We start from the raw sequence: 18,047 nt of genomic DNA, 5'->3' as shown, positions 1-18,047 counted from the left end.
AACTTCTAGCATCTGTACAGCGAGCAGCTGCTCTAAGATTAGCTTCATGGGTACTTCAAAGAATACCTGTACAGATTAAAAAAAAGCCGAAGATCCTAAATGCGTGTACGGTGATGCAGACGACGGTTCGAAAAGGAATCTTTCTAAGTCCACATGCACACGGTTGCTAAGAGAGTAGCAATTATGATGGTGGATTAGGCATTTGCATTCCAACCGACATAAGAAACCTACCGGTGTGAAGATGAGAACGTGGGGAATGAACAAAAACAGAGAAAGAGGAAGTGAGAAAAAACGGCCTAGTTTTACAGTTAAGCCCGTATAGTTTCATATCTACCCTTGTAAAACTTAAAGCAATAACCGTACTAATGGTCAATTGACCCGAACCTTCTGTAAATTTTTATCCATATCAAATGGCTGTTAAACTAACTTTGTAGATTGTGAATGGACAATTTCAACAGTCAAATCAACAAATAATAAGCCATAGTTCTGTTAACTTAACAATTATTACTGTCACCATGGGAAGACAAATAAAAACTCTTAAAATAACAGATTTTCGTCGACATTAGAATAATAGTGAAGGCTGTCGATATGAAAGAGGTTTGTGCGACAGCATGATAAAAACAAAATACTGAGCATTAGCTGATGCATTTGCATAATATTGAAATTACCAATGAAATCAGTTATTTTAACAGAAAAATCAGTTAGATTGATTGAAAATCTATCATCTTTACAGAATATTGTTAAATAGAGAGCAACAATTTGTCTACTGTTGAATTAACAGGACAAATTTGTTATCCTGACAAAAAAGTCGGTTGAATTAACCATATTACCGTCGATTTGACCAAGTGTTTTATAATTCAAGATCAAAAAACCCGATTTTAATAGCGTAAGTTCCTTCGGTTTAAGTTCACACTTTATCAGCCATTTGTGAATACGCAGGCCCGAGGAATTATCGCCTTGAAATTTTTTCACAAAAATCAATCCCACTTGTTTTTTTAAACATCGCGTTACAAATTTAAAGGAATTTCATCCCGCATACCTATTGTACATTTGTTTCGCTTTATTTTTTATAATTAATTAAAGCATACAATTTGTTTTCTGGCTTTAATTTAACATCAGAAATATTTTTATTACAACATTATACCAGTCTGGCGCCAACATAATTAGTTATCTTTTGTATTTATTGTGATGCATAATTTTTAGATTATTTCAATAATATTTTTTGTTTTTTTCGCTTATCCGATTTAATTAAAATATAGTTTCCTACTGACTTACACATTTGTTTTTGTAATATTTTAGATAAGTATGTATTCATTATTGAAAAATTTAATTATGATATTAAAACAAAAAAAAAATCCATAAATATTATAAATTTATGTCGTTTTTAATTATTTAAAGGTAAACTAGTAATGGCTACTGACACCACCGTCGTTGATGCTACAAAAGTTGAGGATAAACACATGAATGGTGAGTTTGATGAGAGTTTTTTGATTAAAGTTATTTCTAATGAAAACAAAAACGAAAAAAAAAATGAAATAGTTATCTGGGGCTTTTATGGAATGATGCAAATTGTTGAACCAAAACAGAAGAATAAAAATCGATACTCTTGGACAGAGCTGTTCACAATTTTGTATATTAAAGTGCAAATCACAATACACTGAAAGAAATAGATTGGTAAAATCAACCGAATTACGGGTCAATTCAACCGAAATTTCTGTAAATTTTTATCCATCGCAGCAAGATGTTGAATCAACTGCGCACAAATTATTGATTCGTAATTGACCGTTTTAGTAGTCAAATGAACAATAAAAGTTGTTGCGACAGCTTTGTACGAAAGTACCTATTATGTTGCGGCATTTGCATGGCAGATGAGTTTTCACTGAAATCTTTTCATGGCAGAAATACACTCGAAGTGCTTGCCGAACAGTGCCGAGGGGCGACCCCGCTTAGGAAAATTTTCTTCTAATTGAAAAACCTTATTTCTAAAATTTTTATGTTGCTTTGCCCGGGGTGTGAGAACCCAGGGACTTCGGTGTGGTAGGCGGAGCACGCTACCATCACACCACGGCGGCCGCTATATACATACGTAAATATGTGCATACATATAGTACACAACATATATAAGTACAAAGTAGAGAGCGCAGCAAGCGTAAAATTCTCTTTGAAATTTGCTCATGTATTGACTGTTGACCGCTGTTGAAATGACCAGTGAGATCAGTTGTGTTAACAAAAAAATCAGTTAGATTGGTTAAAAATCTGTCAATTTAACAGAATTTTGTTAACTTAAGAGCGACAAATTCTCTGCTATTGAAATGACTAAACTAATTTGTTCGCTTGACAAAGAACTCGGTCGAATTAACCATAATTCGATCAATTTCACCGAATCTCCGTTAAGTCAAGAACAACAGAACCGATTTGCTGATTTTACTAGCACCATTTCTTTCAGTATATACATATACAAAATTATATGTACACTAAAACTTAAAAAACAAAATATTCTAAATCTGTAAAGAATTTTGATGGTCCCCTTAATGAATAAATTTTGAATTAAACATTTTCTCAGTGCTACAATATTTTTTTAAAATATTTTGTTGTCAATTTGTTAGTGTAAATTTGAATATCAACCGAAGCGCCTTGGCTTCATATGAAAGTGCTTTTTCTTTCATATGAAATTCAGGCACTATCATATTAATCGAATTTATACATATCTGAGGGCATATGGAAGTGCTGTGACATTTTTTTTATATTCAAAGTGTGAATTTGTATACGTGCCTAGTTTCTGAAGGGTAAAACAAAAACACAAGTGCTATAAGTGTATATGAGTTGAGCAGCTCTGCTCTTGGAAGACCGATAAGTTACTTATCGAATACTTAGTATTAAACAATGAAATAAATAAAAAATTAATTCCTTATCTGGAACCAATCTGGTTTCAGAGAAGAACACTCTTATGAAACTGCTGTGAATTACATCATACAAAGCTGGGAAGAAATTTAAATAAAAAGTTTAGTTACAGTTTTCATTGGCCTTAGCTAGACTACGTTAGTTTGACATATTTTTGACCAAACGGAAACAAAAAGGATTAATTTAGTCGATGAAATATTTTCAGCTCTGAAGTATATAGAAGTACAGAACTCTCTATCGACAAACAAAAATAATGCTCTCTCTGCAAGTCGCTGCTCATCATACCTGTTCTGCTGTATGACTAGGAAGCATAGACGGCGCCGGGAGAAAATTAGATATACTTTGTAGTGCTCGGAGAAAAGTTCTTCGGATGATTTATGCTACTGTACGTGACACCGACGGCGAGTAAAGAAGGTGTATTGAAAAGCTGTATGCGAAAAATGATTACGTAAAATTGATCGCAAATTATATTTATACCGTTCAATATTTATCTAAAAAATATATATATTGTAACGAATTTAGAGAAACTCCGTTTATTTTACATCTTCTGCAAATTTTCGAATCGCTAAACTGTTGTAGTATCGCTTAGTGATACTAATATTCGTCACAATATTTTTTGTTTTTAACTTTTTAACCTTTTTAATATTCCGGTTAATATTTTGTTATCTTTTATTTTTATTATCTGCCAACCGATATAAAAATATATATTTAAGTGGAATTTTGTTTATAATTGAATTTCAGCCGACTGCTTCATATGAGTGGTTGCCATTAAATAAGATTTTTAATATATTTTGTTTTTATTCAAATTTTTTTCGCACTTGATTAATGTTTCACATTTTATCTTCAGTTCTAAAGCTTACTGTAAGTTAAGGGTTACATCATTGCGATTGTTTACAATTTTATTAGGAGAAACGGAATGGCGCAAGTTTTATGGTGAAAGTCTTTAATTTGGATCTGTATTTTATAGATAATACATATTAATTTGTAATAATATAATAATGTAAGAAAATTGTTTCGAGCAGAACAACGCCTGCCACCAGTTTATACCTATGCACTATAGCCGAAACTGCGATTTTAGCGGCAAAAAGTTAATTTTTCAAATTTAAATTTTTGCAATTATTTTGATGGTGTTCAATACCCAACATATTGATAAGAAAAAACTAAAAAAAAATTTACTGTTGGCAACCCTGTTTATGTACAAACAGCTGGTAATGTTTACAAATTTTTTAGTACGTGTTAATACAAGTGAAGCAGCAAAATTTTTATAAAATTAAAAACTGTTTTTTAATAATATATTCTTGTAAAAAAACTTTGTAAATATGAGTTCTATTACTCGAGGTGAGTAATTTTACTATATACAAATATAGTTTGCTAAATGTTTTTATTTCGTACTTATTTTGGTGGTTTTTTGTATGTATCTTATTGTGAAATTCTGAAGAGTTTTATCGTTTTTCGTGGAGTAAAACTAAAAATGTTTTGAAGTGTCATTGGAACTATTTACATGAGATTGTTTGTAGAAAACTCAAGTTTTATGTCATGGTAAAAGTGTATGCATTTGACTGCTAATGAACGAATTTTTAATACTTTTTTAGAAACACTCAGGTTCAAAAATTCTGAAATATTTCAGTTTTGGTTGAGAAACAACAGGAATGTTTCGAATTACATAAAAGGAAAGATTTCATACGAAATTGACAGTGAATTAAGTAAATTGATATGTACTAAAGCTCGGAACTTATCTAATTTTATTAAACTTAAATGGAATAAACAAACCAGAAATGAGAATGCATTTAGAAAGTATAATAATAAATGGTTGAGTCGAGAAACAATTTTTGTAATACCGAAAAAGATTAATACAATTGGGCGACCAAAACTGACGTATGATGATAGCTGCGAATTAGCTTTCCAGCAAGGAGACAATGTGCAATTATTAGCTCATGCTGCCTCTATATCCGCCAAAAAATCCCACGCAAAGGATTTTAAATTTGTCCTACAACAAGTTGCTATATCTCCAAATCGGCCATCCAAAATTCGAGAAGTTCTTAATACTAGCCATAAAGAATTTACGCCAGTATCACCTGATGAAGCTCTAATGTTTGTGTTAGAAAACGGATTAACTAAAAAGGTGTACTCAAATATGCGGCAATTAAACATAAAACACAATTGTAGTATTTATCCGACTTATGATAAAGTTTATAAAAGCAAATTGAAATGTAGACCGGATGAAATCAAAGCGAATGAAAGCTCTGTCGAAGTGTCGTTGCAAAATTTGTTAGACCACACAGCTAAAATAATTCTTGAATATCAAGATGAAGTATTGTGTACAATGGATGTTGAAGAATCGATCCTAATTTCGAGCTACGGGTTTGATGGTCCTACCGGTCACAGCTTGCTTAAACAAAAATTTGTGGAAAATACTTCGGAAAGTTTCGATCATTCCCTTTTTGTGACATCAGTCATTCCAATAAAAATAATTTCATCAGCAGGGTATAACATTTGGCTAAACCGTACACCTCAGTCAGTACGCTTTTGTAGACCTTTAAAAGTGGAGTTTGTTAAAGAAACAAAAGAGCACATTTTAACTGAAAACCACAACATAAAGAAACAGATTGAGGAGTTGAAACCACTACAATACACACTAAGTAATGGGAAAAAAATTAAAGTAAAATATAATTTATATATGACATCAATAGATGGGAAAGTCTTAAATGTGTTGACAGAGACTAAAAGTGCACAGCAATGTCCCATCTGTCATACCGGTCCAAAGGAATTTCGAACTATAAGAAACTTTGATTCTCCTAATTTTGAACCGAAGACCGAATCTTTGAAATATGGATTAAGCCCTTTGCATGCGTGGATTCGTAGTTTCGAGTTTGTTTTAAATCTTTCATACAAGCTATATTTGAAAAAATGGCTAGTTCGTGGAACAGAAGAGAAGAGAATCCTGGCAGAAAAGAAACAAAAAATTCAAAAAGAGTTTTTGCTTCAAATGGGGCTTCATGTCGATAAGCCGAAAGCAAATGGCAGCGGCAACACCAACGATGGCAACACAGCTAGAAGAGCATTTTCTCGCTCGGACCTTTTAGCATCTATTACTGGTATAAATATTGATTTTTTGAAACATTTACACATAATCTTAATTGCTCTCTCCTCTGAATTTGAAATTGATGCTCAAAGGTTTCGTGATCATTGCATTAAAACTAGTGAAATATTTTTCCAAAACTACGAATGGTACTCTATGTCTGCCACAATACACAAAATATTTGTACATTCGTTACAAATAATTGAGGCTTCAGTAGTACCCGTAGGTGTCCTGGCAGAAAATGCATCTGAGGCGCGAAACAAATATTATAAAAAAGATCGAACTGGTCACGCTCGAAAGGATTCAAGAGTGCACAACATACTTGACATGTATCATAGAGCTATGGATAGCTCTGACCCATATATTTCAAGTTTATGTTTGCAAGAACGTACAAATAGTTCAAAAAAACTTCCTTTTCCTCGAGAAGTCATTGATCTTTTTAAAATGCCTGAATTGCCACCAGAACTTTTATTACCTTCAACATCTCAAGAAGCCTCCAGCTGCAATTATAGTTATGATTCTGATGTAAGCTTAGAGTCGATAAATAATTATTCATTGGAGTTAGAAGCGGCTGAAAACGAAGAAACAGACCATGAATAATTAAGCCCTATATCTTTCGAGAATATGTATGTTGTTTTTGTTATTTTCAGATTAATCCATAAGCATTTACAACTTCTTTAAAATTATAAATTTATGAATTAAAAAAAAGGAAGTACGTTTTGCCACTACTTTGAAAAAAGGGGGCGTGGCCCGCCCATTTTTTTCTCAAATCGATTTTTTTATCATTAGAAATCTACACACCAAATTTGGTGAAGCTAGCTTGTCGGGAAGTATTTTTTGCCGCTAAAATCGCAATTTCGGCCATAGTGCTATGATCACGTGCAATGACAACCCAAGTTCACTACATTCTATTTCATAGGACTTAGACGGTTATTGCTCACATAGATAATAACGTTCATTAGTTGATAGAATGAATTCATTATACTTTATATTATTTGCGGTATTAACTTTGAAATGTGACTCTGATTCCAAGAATGTCTTTATATGTGAAGTGCCTATTGAACTGTTACAGTTGTATTTTTAGATATGAATAATGCTATGATAGCAATTTTATATACTCTAAATACTTAAGCACTTCTGCACAATGTATCCACATGTATTTTTCTACATACATATTTGTATTCTTTAAAATTTGTATAGGTATATTTATAGCCAAAGGGTATCCCGCCAAGTCGAAACAGACACGCCAGACATTCTGGCAGTTCCCATTAGACACAATTACAACATGAAACTGTATCAAATAGTAAACAAAGAAAAAAACCATAAAACAGATACACACTCTCAAAGTAAAAAGCCAGCAGTGCGAAGAATATACAAAAGGAACAGCAATTTTAAGAACAAAACATATAATCGAAATAACGACAGAGTTTCTTTAGCCAAAGATTTGTGTATGAGAAATGCAGGCTACGGTTGGTCGCCTAAATCGAAAAACATTAAAAATTATTTGTGTAGACTGAGCATGAAAAAAAAAATATATAAAATGTTAAAGTCAATGGAGTAAATGAAGAATATAAAAGGGATTTTATACAATAACATTTTTTTTCTGTAGGAATTAGAGTTATTTGTATTTTTGTTGTTCTTCAGGTATTTGGTGTGGTGTGTCTTCCAAGAAGTTAAAGGTGAATAACAGGGTGATGTAAAAACTGATTGTACGCAAGTTGTAACGATTGTAGAAGTCTTCAACATGGATATGTGTCTGAAAATCGTCTGAGCGTATATGTATATACCATATGGATATTCTTAAAAAAGTAGAATGAGTAGCTGCCTCTCGAAGATGGTAAAATATGTTAAATGCATTTCTTTTGATGGACCCGAAAGTATTATATTGATTCTCATTAGAAGTTACCTAAGTTAGAGATTTGAAGTATTCGGTATTCTCTTACTTAGTCAAACAAAAATTCTTTGTGAAATAAACACACCAAAACGTTTGAGAAAATATTTTAGAAATTAAAAAAGTCGGTCCCAAAACTCTAGGTCTCGTATGAACTTTTTCAGCATGCGTGCTATCTAGCTTATCCTTTTTCCTCTTTTGTTGCATTATTTCTTAATTATGTGTGAATTTTAAAGTTTGTAGCGCCCCCTATCGGAACATTTTGTGATAGATCTTGCACTTGCTTTGACTTGTGAAAAGTGGCAAAAAATTTGCAAAACTTATCGAGTGATTCAAAATCTCGTATGCATTTTTGAATTGTCCCGACCCATGCGCCACCTGGCGGAGATTTTTTTATTTGTTTGAAATGTCTGATTGGCCTGAACTAAATGTTAGGTTTCAAGTTTTTATTTGCTCTGCATGGATTTTCTAAATACTTGGAGCTCTCTCTAGTATAAATTTTTTCAGTGGTATTGCATTTTAATATAACTTCAAGCAATATTCAAAAGTTCAGGTCTCTTAGAGAAGTTAGTTAAAACTCGAGTGTGAGATTGTTTTTAATATCACGATCCCTGCGCCAACGAGCGAAAGTTTTTTTTCCATCATGTTGTACAAATCGATCACAATATTTCTCAACTTTGTACTGAACTTTGTGGACAAACCTGAAAACGTCATCATAGCCGTGTTTTATTACATGTATATACAACTGCATTCGCGGGTAAAAAAAAACACTTATTATCACTCAGATAATGTTTAGGAGACCTATCTAGCAGCAATTATTGAAGACTCGCAGCAGTGTTAAATAGCTCGCTACAAAACAAGTTGTGCTGTATAGCGGAGACACGCACCACTGTTGGTCATAGTGCATAACCTATAGCTGAATCGGCTGCGATGAATAGTAGACTCACATCATTTTCGGTCATAGAAGTGGAGAATAGTGTAGAGATAAAATGGAGAGACACATATCACCTGCAACTGAGTATAATGTATACTGAAATTTAACAGTACTAATTTTCTGTGCATCTATTTCATAAGTGTAAATAAAGTTACACACTTAGCAGTCCATATAAAGCTTGAGTGCATATGTATATACATTTGGGCGGGTCAAATTTTATGGGGAAAATGGGGGGAAAAACTTCAGGTGCACATCCAGTTTCTGAATCTATGGGTCATACTGAGTAATATAGTCCATGGGACCATAGGTCTGAAATGAATTTCGAGTCTCCTAAATTTTGTTATAAAATTGTATATCCCACCCCGAATCCGAATTTGACATTTATTTTCATGTATTTTATTTGTGAGAGCCGCTATTCGGATTGGGATATAAAATTTTCTAACAATATTAGGGAGGCTCGAAATTCATTTCAGACCTATGGCCCCATGGACAATATTACTCAGTATGACCCTAATATACATGTAAAACAAAACAACACAGCTATTATAAAGGAAGTAATATGAAACATTCACTACATTATCAAATTAAAACTTAGAGTATCCCTTTATATGTTAAAGTTTTATTATTGACAATTGAAAATTATTTAAATATTTTTCAAGTTTTCTTTTAATTTTTCAGTTTTTATTTACCAACATTTAAATATAAGCCGAAGGCTAACAATTTGCTAGTGGCATTTATGATTGCAAGTGAAAAAAAACTTTGTTTAAAACGTGGTAATCTGTTTGTGAGCAGCATAAAATTATGTTTGCTCAAACATATAAAATTCCGTTTTCTCATTATTGAGGTAAAAAAGGCGTAGGCGTTTAAAACCTTTTGTATCACCTTGTGTAAGGTAGATGTTAAAGACAAAATCCCACAATCCTATCAGCATCAAAAATCTATACCGGCAGGTCATTTAGAAATATCCAACAAGTACTTATACATACTCAAAGTATAGGATTAGGGTAGACTGCCATAAAAAAATGTTCACCTTATATATGTATTTTCATTAAAGGTCTTACAATACAAAAAGTGAAAATTGTACGAAGTTTAATTGCGAGGAAAACATTCCTTATATAAATTACGTCTACTGTCACTCTCTCACAGATCCAATTATGTACAGCCTTATTGACTCTGTGATGTGAGGCTCATATAACGGCTAATATAGCATTCACATTGCGTTATCAACTCAAGTTTAAGGCTCATTTAAGAGTTTAACAGTACTTTTAAACTTTAAAATGGCTTATAAACTCGAGTTTATGGCGCAATGTGAAAACCATATATGACTTTAAATTAATAGCTGTGTTTTTTGTTTACGTTCTTACTGAAACTATTTTTTGTCTAGTTACAACGTGATTTTTTAATATTATTACCATAATGCATCTAGTAAACAAGGAAAAATAGTAAAAAAATCTGGGTTTTCTGAAAAGCTTTGAAAATTAGGATCTTTATAACGATCAGTAGTAATAAGCAGGTAGGTACCTGCCCATACAAGTACAAGTTAGTCGATCTTACCCTATTCCAACCAAAGGAACAACTTATTTTACTGAAAATGGTTTCTTTTATTTCATTTTTATTTCAATTCACTTAATTTTTAATTTATTAAAAAAAAAAAAAAGTCACCAGTTTATCTATTTAGGAGTATGGTAGGTTACAAAACATGATTTAGTGTGCAAATGGATTTTACACTTTTGGCAAGTAAAGTTTGTATTTCTTTTGCAAATCCAACATCGAAGCTGAGAGTCATTGTACTGTATTAAATGATCGATCTTGTCGTAACGTGAAGTTTCCCTATAAGTTCTAGGAGTGGGACAGGGACCGCGTTTTTCACTCTTTTTATGTGTTTCCAAGATACCTCTGGCGACAGTTCTCCGAAATAAGAGATGATCGCACTCTCCTCCATTACTTTTGCAAAGTTGCCATGCATTGTGTGTGGCCATGTCCAAGCAGTGAGAAAATAATGAAAAATACCATTTTTTACCACGAACAGATGTACGATAGAGTCCAATGTTTTGATCAGACCTATCGACCCCACCCATATTTTGGTTGTAACTTTTTATAATTGCTGGCTGATCAATCATTATATATTTCTTGTGCTGCTGGGAAAATCGTTTTGCTTTATGTAAAGGTTCTATTGTTTCCGAATTTGATGCCACAGTCACCACACTATTGTCATTCCACTTACAAACCAAAATATCTCCAGGTTGACTTGACTTGTACTTGAATGTGCCCCTTTCTCTTTTCTTGAAATCTTTATTGCACGGTAAAGACAGTTTTTTGTACGGTCTTCGCGAATTTTTCCTGTGGCTTTGAGTCCTCTTTCACCTAATTCGTGAAAGAGAGGTATAGAGGAAAAGAAGTTGTCAAAGAATAGGTGAAAAAGCACATCTGGGTAACAAAATTGTAAACAATCAGAAAAACGTAAAACAACAGCAACCCCTAAACCTAACTGTCTATAAGCCGATGGAATAACTGCTGCGTGGCCTTGGTATGGATCAAACCATAATACATATCCTAATCTAGTCGCTCTAACCCAAAACTTATACCCCCATTTAATTGGCTTTCCCGGATAAATTGTTTACAGCTATGTCCTCCGTAGTAAGGCACCATAGCCTCGTCAACACTGTAAACTTCTTCAAAAGGAGCCATATCGAGAAATATTTCGTTCAGCTTGGCAAATTTGTTGCTTTCGGTAGCTATTTGAGTGTTGTCGCAAAAGTGAAGGTGAGTCATGATAAATGTGAATATATCCCTTGAAATGGTGTTATATACAATATCGAAATCAGTGCCCGATGATTTTTCCCAATACATGTATCTTCTTGGAACTACAACATATCCACTATTAAGGAGAACTCCCAGAGAGCACTTCATCTCTCTGTTCGTTACATTACCAACTTTGTTTTTTTGAGTGGCTTAAATATTGGTGTATGTAACCAAAAGATCTATTACGCCATCGCCAAACATACAATCAAAATAACATAAAGGACTTTGAGGGTACCGTGCCCCCTGAATTTCTCCCCATTCTAATTGGCCGCAGAGATTGTGGCGATTTCTCCAAGTATATTTATCTTTGTTCGATACTTTTGTATCAACGAAAGGAATGGCTGTTGTAGTTGAACTATGTAGAGAAAGCTCTGATTCACCTTGGTTCCTCGGTGATTCGACCCCTTTTAGCCAAAAAAGACAAAGGTACGTCGTCATCATCACTGTCAGAGGACATGCATTCAATCTCTGCCGGAGCTCTTAGTTGAGAACCTACATACATAAAAATAACGATGTTAGGTATATAAAATAATATTTTACACAATAAAAGCTCAAACATTTATATAAGATCTATATCAAACCTGGAAGATTGTTCAATGTTACTAGCTTCTCATCACCGGAATCTTTACCGGTAAGTTCAGTATTGGCGTTGTCCCGTGGAAAGATGGTTACATTTCTTGGAAATGGACTATCATCATCTAATTTCTCCAATTCATCAATGATTTACTGTGCCTTGAAGTACAAATACATCCCCATATTACTACCGATCTTTTTAGCGATCAAGAAGGCCTGCTCATCTGTCCCTAGTAATGTGTTTTTCAATGACAAATCTGCAATCAATGCAGTTGATGATGCGAATCTATTTGCCAATTTTTTTTGTTCTAATTTCGAACCAGACACTCGCGTCCACTCGAGTTTGCCTTCCATGAGCAACTCAGCGCTCAATTTTGGATCTTTGCGTGTTTCCGTTACGGATGTGGTTAATGGTATTGGGAAGCTTAAGCTGTCTACTAAGACGGACTCAGATGGTCTTTCTGTCATATTGTTGAAAAACTGCTTGTGTTTGGCTGATCCTCTTTCAATTATCTTCAACAACTCTCTGGCCACTGGGACATTTGTGGATGACTGGAAGCTAACTTCAATTTCTCCGATATTCAAGAGTGGTAACAAAAATGATGTTCGTAATTACAGACCTATTTCGAAGCTCTCATGTGTTTCCAAACTTTTTGAGATTATAGTAAATGATAAATTATACTTTGCAGTTAAGGGCCTAATTTCGAATAATCAGCACGGATTTGTTTCAAAACGGTCCACTGTTTCTAACTTATCTATTTTTTCTGAATACTGCTTTTCCGCTTTTCGTAATAGATTGCAAGTTGATACAATATACACTGACTTTTCAAAGGCTTTCGACAAGGTTTCGCACCAGATACTCTTGGCTAAGCTTATGGCTTTGGGTTTTCATTCCACATTTTTGAAGTGGATTGCGTCGTATCTTTCAAATAGACAATGCGTTGTTGAAATAGACAACGCCACGTCCCAGCCCTTCATTGCTTCCTCTGGGGTCCCTCAAGGAAGTATTCTAGGGCCTCTATTTTTTATATTATTTATAAATGATATCGGCTCATGCTTCGCTTTTGCGGAATACTTGTTGTATGCAGACGATTTGAAAATTTTCGCCACCATAACGAGTTCTCGTGACTCTGAAAGGCTGCAATCGGACATCCTCAATGTTGAAAACTGGTGTTGTTTAAATCGCCTTACTCTTAACATCAAAAAGTGTTTTCACGTGACTTTTTCTAAATCGGCTAATGTTCTACGGACTTCATATAGTATTGCGGGCTGTGCCCTGGAATCCGTTGAGGAAATTAAAGACCTGGGTGTATTTTTTGACGCGAAATTTGGTTTCGCTAACCAAGTTAACTACGTTATTACTCGGTCTTATGCCATGCTAGCGTTCATTCGTAGAAATTGTTCAGCTTTCACCAACCCTCACACCCTCAAGTCTCTTTATTGTTCTTTTGTCAGATCGAGACTGGAGTATGCTGCTATAATTTGGAGACCATACCATACTAGTCCCTCTAACCGTATCGAGAGAGTTCAAAAAGTTTTTTTACGTTTTGCTCTCCGTTCTTTGAATTTTTCTGATCCTTTGCCGTCATATGAATCGAGATGTCTTTTAATTGAACTGAGTACGCTTGTAAATAGACGAACCATCTTATCGTGCTCGTTTATCATTGGCTTAATTTCTGGAGCTGTTGATTGTCCATCGCTCCTGGAAAAAATTCAGTTCAATGTTCCCTGCAGAAACTTGCGGCACTTTGAGACCTTTAAAATTAGTTTTGCAAGGACCAACTATGCGGTAAACGCGCCTTTTGCGAGGGCTTGTGCGGATCTCAATTTGTTTTTCAGTTCTTCAGGTGTTGACTGCACTTCTTCGTATGTAACCCTAATTAGTCATTTAAGATCTTTCTACTCTTAATATTATGCTAGTCTGTAAAAATTTGTAAATTTAAAGACTCAAATAAATAAATAAATAAAAAAATAAATAAATAATTTTGTTTAAAAAAAATTTATAAAACATCAAACTTTGCTTCACTGGTTATTTAGGCGGGTTATGAATTTATAAATTATGTGCAAAAAATACATTTCTACTACTAGAAATTTAACAAAAACTTACCGCTTCGTATCCATAGTAAAATTCAATTCCATCAATCTGAATTAAAACGTATATGATTTACGAAATAAAAACCTCAAATTAAATTTGTATGCACCGAAACAGTTCTAAACGATCACTTCGACGTATTCTGAAGGTAGCTTTGAAGAATTTTTTGATCTTTTTAACGATCGGTCGTTAGGTGTTTATAAAATCAGTGCTTCCAAGTTTTTTTGGGCTATACAGAGCAGTTGGGTCGCATTTTGTTTAGTGTAAAACAAAGCACTTCTAATAATGCAATTATTATAGTACTAATTGTAATAAAGTAAGCTAAAGGAGCAAGCAGCGTTGTCTTCGAGCTCATTTCACAATGTTTAATCGCTTTTTTTGTTGGGTTTGTATGCATACAGCTGTGATCACTGAAATAGTTGCATGAAATTGTTAAATGCTGCACATGATTTATTAAGCATTTTAAGCAATGAAGTTATACATTCTTTTTTAAATCATGATCTCTAGGGTATTTTTTACCTCTGTGCTGAGAATTTATTTTAGACCAAAATAAAGGATTTTTTTCAACAAGAAATGACTGTTTGTGTTCTTCTAAGTGCCTGTATGGTCATAAAAAGAAAAAAAAAACATGTTTTTATGAACTTCAGTATCACTACGGTCGCGAAAGACGTTAAATTGTGCAAGATATGATTTTAAATAGTAAAACATGCCAGCGATTGATTTATCACCAGAATTTTTGCAGGTGTCACATAGGCCTGATTTCATCTAAAATTATATAAGTGGAAAGAAAAAATTGTTTGAGTCGGCGGATAGGTTGAAAATATCTTTTATGGAAATGTAATCCCCATGTAATGTTAACTATACGTAAAATATATTATTCGAGTCGCCTACGTTATGAAACACATAATTTAAACTAGGTATCATACCAGTGTATGGGCCATATACTAAAACGGAAATGCTACCCAGCCCTCAGCTGAAAAGAAAATGCTATTCAAATTGGTTTTGCAATAGCACTACTACTCGCAAGACTTAAGTCTTCTGATCCAGCTCTGATTTGTGGATAATGGTTTTAAGTGAATGGGTGGCCGGTTTAGTTTCCTGCCTTAAATCTCATACAAGCAACTCTCCAACCTAGAAAATGTTGGGTCGGTGGCAAACTATACAAATAAATTTGTTTGCAGTGGTAAATAAGTGCATCGATTATCAGAATGGACTTCGCATATAGAATTTCATCTGATTTCACCAAGAAACGAGTTGGAATTTTACTGGGATTCTTTTGGGTTTTAGACAAACCCGTTTTCGGTGCCCCACTACTTTCGAATGATTTTCACAATGGGGTATGCATATTTGATTAGAACCATCCATCAACATGTACTTATCTCGATTGAATTGAATGCAGATTGCGCAATCCACAGGTGACAGGAAAATAAGTGGTAATAATTGCGAGAAGAAGAGAACATGTGAGATTGTGGACTAGTATGCTTATGAATTAGGCCTCGTCAGTGATGAGAGATGCATTTATTATATTCGTGTCCTGCGCTCCCACATTAAGGCCACAGAGATCATATCAATGTAAGATACTGGGTAAGTACTACACCTTTTCCAGTTTAAGTTCAGAAAATTACAATTCAAGTTCAGAATTTCAAATTTAAATTCAGAAATTTACAATTCGAGTTCAGAAATTTACAACTCAAGTTCAGAATTTCCAACTCAGGTTAAGAAAATTATCCGTCATCATCATTCATCATGAATTGGCGCTTAACGGCCTACGCGATTTTGGGCATTTCGTAACAAATCACGCCAGTTTTCCCTGTTTCGTGGTAACTGTCGGCGTTTGGGAGCACGATGGGTGGTCAAATCTTCCTACACCTAGCTCTCGCAACTCTGTGGAGGTATCTCCCTCACACTGCACCCAAACCGCGGTTTCGACTGAAATACTTTCTTGGACGGAGCGTCTTCATGCACTTGTTTGAAAGAGTTATCCTCCGTTTGATTTCTATGTGGGCTCGGGATGTACACTCTTTAAAGGAAACTTGGGGTAGAGTACACCCAATCCAACATTTAGGCAACGTTGTCAACGATGCATCAACACTTCCGCAAGTAAAATATATGTTTTACATTATGTAGCATGAATTCGAATAACTTTTGAGAAATAACACCCTTCTTATAAATTTTTGAATTTGAACTGTAATTTTCTGAACTTCAATTGTAATTCTCTGAACTTGAAATGAGATTTCTGAACTTGAATTGTAATTTTCTGAACTTGAATTGTAATATTCTGAACTTGAATTGTAATGTTCTTAATTAAAGTTGGAAACTCTGAACTTGAATTGGAATTTCTGAACTTAAATTGGAAATTCTGAACTTTAGTTGTAATTTTCTGAACTTGAATTGCAATTTTCTAAACTAGAATTGAAAATTTCCGAACTTAAACTGGAAAAAGTGTAGAAACATCGAGTATTTTTATTTTCCTGCTATGGAATCGTAACATACAATCACGGATCGAAAACTGTTTTTACTCAAGCGATAAAAGTTAGGCTATCCAAATATTAAACAAAAACAATAATATATTATGGAACTAGTGAGTACGCATTGTCCCTAGTTCACATATTTCATTAATCTGATACACCATTTTGGAGTTATTGTGATTTTGAAAATTGCATTCGATCACGGATCGTATGTTACGATTCGGCCCCTGGTTCTTGATATCATTTTTCAAAACTTTCGATAGCACTATGAACACATATAGTATTTTTGAAGACCTTAAGTACCAACAACTAATTCTAATTATAAGGCCATCACTGTATATCTAGTGATCAAGCGTAATTAAATTGTACAATAGACTTGAAAAGGTTCAAAAGCGTTCTTGCAGATATCGAGTATAATAATTGTTGGCAGTTCAATGAAGAAAACAACTCAAAATAAAAAAGTTGAAAAAAATCCCAATTCATTATAGAAAACCCAAAATATTCTATAAATGTTCTTACGATAATTTTATGCCTTCTAAGCAATAAAAACTTATTTGAAGAAGAAATGCAAAGTAGTAAATGGCAATGACAAAGAAAAAACTATTGAACGACGAGACATGTCTACCAAATTAAATAAAATGAGTTGGATAAAATAAAAAACCCAAAATACTAAAAATAAAAAAGTCATTATTAACAAAATAACAACAGACCGATATCAAAATGAAGTTAGACCCAAATAATAATGAAGTAAAAAAGCAACAAGATATTCAAACAAACAACACATAAACACCGAAAAATGTCACTTGAAGTGTTGTTGCATTTAAATCAATGTCTAGCTAAACAACTGAAGAACAAAAAAAAAAAAAAAAAAAATTGAAAAGGAACACAAATGGCAAACATAATGCACACACTATTAAAATAAAATAAAATGGTATAAAAAAATAAAAGGATTTGAATTTACTTAATAAGGAAATATACGAAAAAGGGGTGCTTTGAATCCAAAGTGCAATCAACATAAAAACGGAGACACAAATCTGATGATGCAACGTGTCGCTGTCTTTCAAAAAAATGTTGAATTGTTGCTGTGGGATTTACGCGTACACATTTTCAAGTATACTTTAGTTTTTATAATTTTTTTAAGGTTTTATGTTGATCGTTTTTTATGTTATGGAAATTTGTTTTTTTTTTCATTTGCATTTCTTAAGCCGCTAAGCTCAAACACTTGTCTTTACTCTTTTGACATTTTTTAAGTTTATTTCTTTTTATTTCATTCTTTGACGAGTAAAATGTGTTCACGTAGGCGAATG

The 18,047-nt window shown here is 33.6% G+C and overlaps 2 protein-coding genes across 2 annotated transcripts in view; both read left to right on the top strand.

The window, feature by feature from the left end:
- The window catches only part of tkv (thickveins), a 929,476-nt gene that overhangs the window by 706,254 nt on the left and 205,175 nt on the right, over window positions 1-18,047 (top strand). The window contains exon 3 of the mRNA XM_067767354.1: window positions 1,399-1,467. Within this exon, the coding sequence (XP_067623455.1) occupies window positions 1,410-1,467 (58 nt within the window). The 5' untranslated portion in view covers window positions 1,399-1,409. The remainder of the gene's footprint in view (window positions 1-1,398; window positions 1,468-18,047) is intronic.
- Window positions 4,221-6,642, top strand: LOC137242676 (uncharacterized). The gene is made up of 3 exons (XM_067769936.1): window positions 4,221-4,239; window positions 4,494-5,230; window positions 6,631-6,642. The coding sequence occupies exons 1-3, from the start codon at window positions 4,221-4,223 to the stop codon at window positions 6,640-6,642; spliced, it is 768 nt and encodes a 255-aa protein (XP_067626037.1).

The sequence above is a fragment of the Eurosta solidaginis genome, chromosome 2 (assembly GCF_040869045.1).
Source record: "Eurosta solidaginis isolate ZX-2024a chromosome 2, ASM4086904v1, whole genome shotgun sequence".
Taxonomy (NCBI): domain Eukaryota; kingdom Metazoa; phylum Arthropoda; class Insecta; order Diptera; family Tephritidae; genus Eurosta; species Eurosta solidaginis.
Note: the sequence above shows the minus strand (reverse complement) of the source record. Positions and strands in the feature narration are given on the sequence as shown.